Source organism: Gastrolobium bilobum, unplaced genomic scaffold (genome assembly GCF_033153095.1).
Source record: "Gastrolobium bilobum isolate Gb01-03AN ecotype WA unplaced genomic scaffold, APGP_CSIRO_Gbil_v1 utg31892, whole genome shotgun sequence".
NCBI lineage: Eukaryota > Viridiplantae > Streptophyta > Magnoliopsida > Fabales > Fabaceae > Gastrolobium > Gastrolobium bilobum.
The window spans coordinates 109,836-114,371 of record NW_026895430.1 but is presented as its reverse complement, the minus strand read 5'-3'; the positions used below and the strand labels follow the sequence as shown (position 1 = coordinate 114,371).

Below are 4,536 nucleotides of genomic sequence, written 5' to 3'. Positions count from 1 at the left end.
CAAATGGCCTATAGCTAATTAGCTAGCTGAAACTTTTAGAATTGAATGACCAAGTAAACCCTCCATTTTCCTTGATGTGGCCTACTATGATTCCTCACTACAATGGCCAACCAGAGTCGTCAATAGAAAGCCATTAAGAGTAACTTTAGGTCTAGTGGCTGTGAATCACCAAAAAGACCTTTCAAAAGACACATAAATATAGCTAACAAAAGTGCAACCTGAGAGAGACAAGAAGAGAAAGATAGTGAAGAAAAAAGGACTACAAAAGAAAAGATAGATAGAGAAATAACAATGGCTATTAGTTTTGAGTGACGGTAGCACATTGGCTGGTGGTGGAGGGAATTGAAATTAGAACGCGTGGTGATGTTGATGGTAATGGGAATGGTGGTGAATACTTGTGAAATCTGTGATGAGGATCAAAAGGGAGTGGGTGACAGACCCACGTGACTGACCCACCACCACCACCTTTGTGCTTGGCCCAGTGGATGTCTCGGTTGGCTTCATATCAACGCTAACAGCCAAATAAACTCAACCAAACAATAAAAATCAGGTCTTTTGGTTCGTTCAAAATCCAAATATTTTATTAAGAATATATACATTTAACTCAAATATGAAATTATGCAAAATATAGCCCATGTTTGTTATGTATTGTACGTTGCGAGTCGCGCATTATCTTATACGCGAATTGTATGTATACATTTTTTATGTACAATAGTGATAGACGTGTGTTATTTTTGCTCAAATCATACATAACCTAACGTGCAACTTCAACGTGCACATTATCATACACGTCTAACTAATTTTTTATAAGATACTTAATTTTTAAATTAAGACTGAAAAATATTTTCCTTCTCATGTTATTATAGTAAAAAAGCCCTAAAAATCAACATACACTATTGTTCAATGTTATTAAAACTGGTCCGGTTATTAACCCGGTCGAGGTATTGGATCACTGGGTCACTGGTTCAACCAGTGGGTCATTGGTTCAATTGCATGACCGGTAATTATATGCAATTTTATAATTTATATTAAAAAATTATAAACATACTCAAATATCTAAAAAAAATGATAAAAATTTCAAATATTTTAATATAAAAAATAATAAATCACATATTATTATCCAATTAAAGATCAAACAAAAATATAATGATCGTGGTACAGGACTTTAAGTTCAGAAAACGACATCTTTAACTAAATCAAATCAAAATTTTCTGCATAATGCTTAATTGAGATAATATTAGTGTTGTAGGTACATAACTTATGTAAGTCAATAAGCAAAAAAATATTCAAATATGTCTATTATGAATTTTTTTTTTGGGATCGTAGGTCACCGGTTAATCGACCGGGTCACCGATTTTCATGAAAACCGGCCAGGTCACACCGGTTCTGATGCATAACCGATCCGTTACTTCAACAAAACCGATTATATGACTGGTTCCCGGATCGACTCGGCCGGGTTCGTCCGGGTTTCTTAACAGTGCTATTGCTCACAATCACAGAACACCACCTCTCTCTTTCTCTCTTCCACAAAAGCAATGAAAAAGAAAGAAAAAAAAAGTTAAGGGATTGACATCATTAATTTATTTGACAAAAGGGAACCATTTTTTTGCCCTTTCCACCACTTTTGCTAGCCATTCTTTTAATATTTTTATTTTTCTTTCTCACTAACTTTCTAATGCTAGTGGTTGTCTTTCTCTTGTTACCCTTTCTTATTCCTAGACTCACGTGAACTTTGGAAACATGTTAGCAGCTAAACACAAAGGGTTAAAAAAATTTGTAGTACATGGAGGATGAGAGATGGAGGACAAAGAAGAGAACCAAGATCATAACCACTCATCTCTCCTCCCTAATCGCAACCCCATCACAACCAAAGAAGAGTCTCTAAAAAAACCCATTGGTGGTGGCAGTGGCAGTGGCAGTGATAGGCTAAAGAGAGATGAGTGGAGTGAAGGAGCCGTTTCTACCCTTCTTGAGGCCTATGAAGCCAAATGGGTACTCAGAAACAGAGCCAAACTCAAAGGTCATGACTGGGAAGATGTTGCAAGATATGTCTCATCAAGAGCAAACTCTACCAAATCACCAAAGACACAGACACAGTGCAAGAACAAGATTGAGTCTATGAAGAAAAGGTATAGATCAGAGTCTGCTACAGCAGATGCATCATCTTGGCCTTTATACTCTCGTCTTGATCTTCTTCTGCGTGGAACTGGACCTATATCAACACTACCACCATCAACACCAATAGCACCAGCAACAACACATGCACCTTCTCAATCACCACACCGTTTGTTGTTAGAACCGTCGCTGGCAGTGTCACAATCTCCTCATCAGCCACCTCCTCCTGTTGCTCCTCAACCACTTGCAACTGCACAAAACTCACATGGATCCAATGGTGTTGATAGAGTAGCCAAGGTAGACTAATTAAATGAACAATTTTTTTTTTTTTTAAATTTTGGTTTATTTTAGTTTAATTTGATTTTGTTGCATTTTATATATATGGTCATGATTTCTCCATTTCTAAAGTTTTTATTTTAACCTATGTGAGGTTGGTATTTGTAGTTTAAAACTTTCTGTTAAGTTTTTGAGTGTTTTATGTGAGTGTAAAACTTTATGCATATTTAGGACTAGAGAAAATCATTTTTTTTCCTTCATTAAATGTGTGATTATTGCATCAAGCATGTGTCATGAGAATGTATCCTCTTGTCAAGGCCCTACCTATTTAATGCTTATAAGGAATGAGATAAATACAAAATTTAAATTCACCTCCCTCTGTCATATATGAGAGAAAATAAATTTTGAATTTTACATGTTACTCGAAGAGAAAATATGATATCTAAATATTTATTTTTATCAATCGTTTGGTACTATTCCTATCTAATTTCTTTTCTACACAAGTGAGACAACAATTTGCAGAAAGCAAGTGAAACTCATCTCTTTTAAGGAAAGTTCCTACAGTTCATAATTTATTGCATACATGAAATGAACACTGAAATAAAAGTCATATTCAAATAATTAAATTAATTATTTTTCTTACCTAACTCTAGTCTTCCATTATATTATATATGCATTATATGTAGAAATCATTGCAGTGGACAAAAATAGGTGTCTTAAATGTGTAGGAAATATATAATTACCTAACATTTTATTTTAACCATATACTATGCAAGCGAAATTGACATTAAATGAAGTGTTATTTCTAGTAACCCCAAAATAATATCATTTTAATGATAATTAAGAGAAAGATATTTTTATAATTCTAACTTATTTTAAAGTTATATTAGTCTTTGTTATTATAATTTTTTTTTTAATCTCAAAATAACTTTTAGGATTATTCGAGATAACTTTATTTCTGATGAATATTAAACCCTTAAAATAAGCACGTTTTCACTTTCTTCTTTGTTTCAAAATATATAATTGCATACAGAAATATATTGATGATTTTCATGAACAGGAAGATGGGTTAGGTACTAAGTCATTTGACCATGTATCTAACAAGAATCCATTGGATACGGATAGCAGTACACCTGCACTTTACAGTGAAAAGGACAAGCTAAGATGCAACAAGAGGAAGATGAAAACAGAGAACAACAAGCGTAGAAGGAAAGAGGATATGGAAATAGCAGAAAGCATAAGGTGGCTAGCAGAAGTGGTTGTAAGGTCAGAACAAACAAGAATGGACACAATGAAAGAGATAGAGAGGATGAGAGTTGAAGCTGATGCAAAGAGAGGGGAAATGGATCTTAAGAGAACTGAAATCATTGCCAATACACAACTAGAGATTGCTAGGATCTTTGCAAGTGTCAATAAAGGTGTTGATTCATCATTAAGAATTGGAAGGAGTTAAGGGTATTCTGGAAGCTGATTATCACAAGTTGTATGTATTTATAACGAATATAATATATACATTGAGGGAAAAGTTATATTGAAAAAGTTTTTTTGTTTACAAACTTACAAATTACATTATGTACGATGAGTAATACATTATGTGTTGGCATGTACTATTCATAGTACATAATATAGTTTGTAAGAGTTTATAAATTTTTTATTTGTCAATATAACTATTCCCCTGTATATTGAAGGAGAGGGAGATCTTATAACAACTTTGTAATTGGCCTACCTAACTAGTGAAGAGAAGCACCGTACGGTAGAGGCAATAATTATCTCTCCTAACTTAAATTGTAAACTTTTAATTGTAACCTTCTTTTTCGTTGACTAAGAAATGAAGGGATGCTTCTTCTATTGTTTGGGTAAGAGTAAAATCACCAAATGACCACCTATTTTGGAAGTGGGACTAATTCATGTTCGATCAGTGTTCTCCTCCTGGTTAGGGATGTGAATAGACTCATCTAGATAGGTCATATTTATGTAGAATATTTTAGCCTGGTCAATACTAAACTATAGATCTAGTTTGACCTATTTTTTAAATATAAAAGGCTAGCATGTCTAATTAGACCTTAGAGACTGTTGCGACTTCGGCAAGTGTATCAGTCGTACAAGTAATATCGTGTAAAAAAGTGGGGTTGTTGTTCCCACGAG

General features: G+C 33.9%; 1 protein-coding gene across 1 annotated transcript; it reads left to right on the top strand.

Annotated features, from left to right (window-relative positions):
- Positions 1-1,664: 1,664 nt before the first annotated feature.
- Positions 1,665-4,191, top strand: LOC133310795 (trihelix transcription factor ENAP2). The gene is made up of 2 exons (XM_061511784.1): positions 1,665-2,412; positions 3,452-4,191. The coding sequence occupies exons 1-2, from the start codon at positions 1,798-1,800 to the stop codon at positions 3,842-3,844; spliced, it is 1,008 nt and encodes a 335-aa protein (XP_061367768.1). The 5' UTR covers positions 1,665-1,797; the 3' UTR covers positions 3,845-4,191.
- Positions 4,192-4,536: the final 345 nt, after the last annotated feature.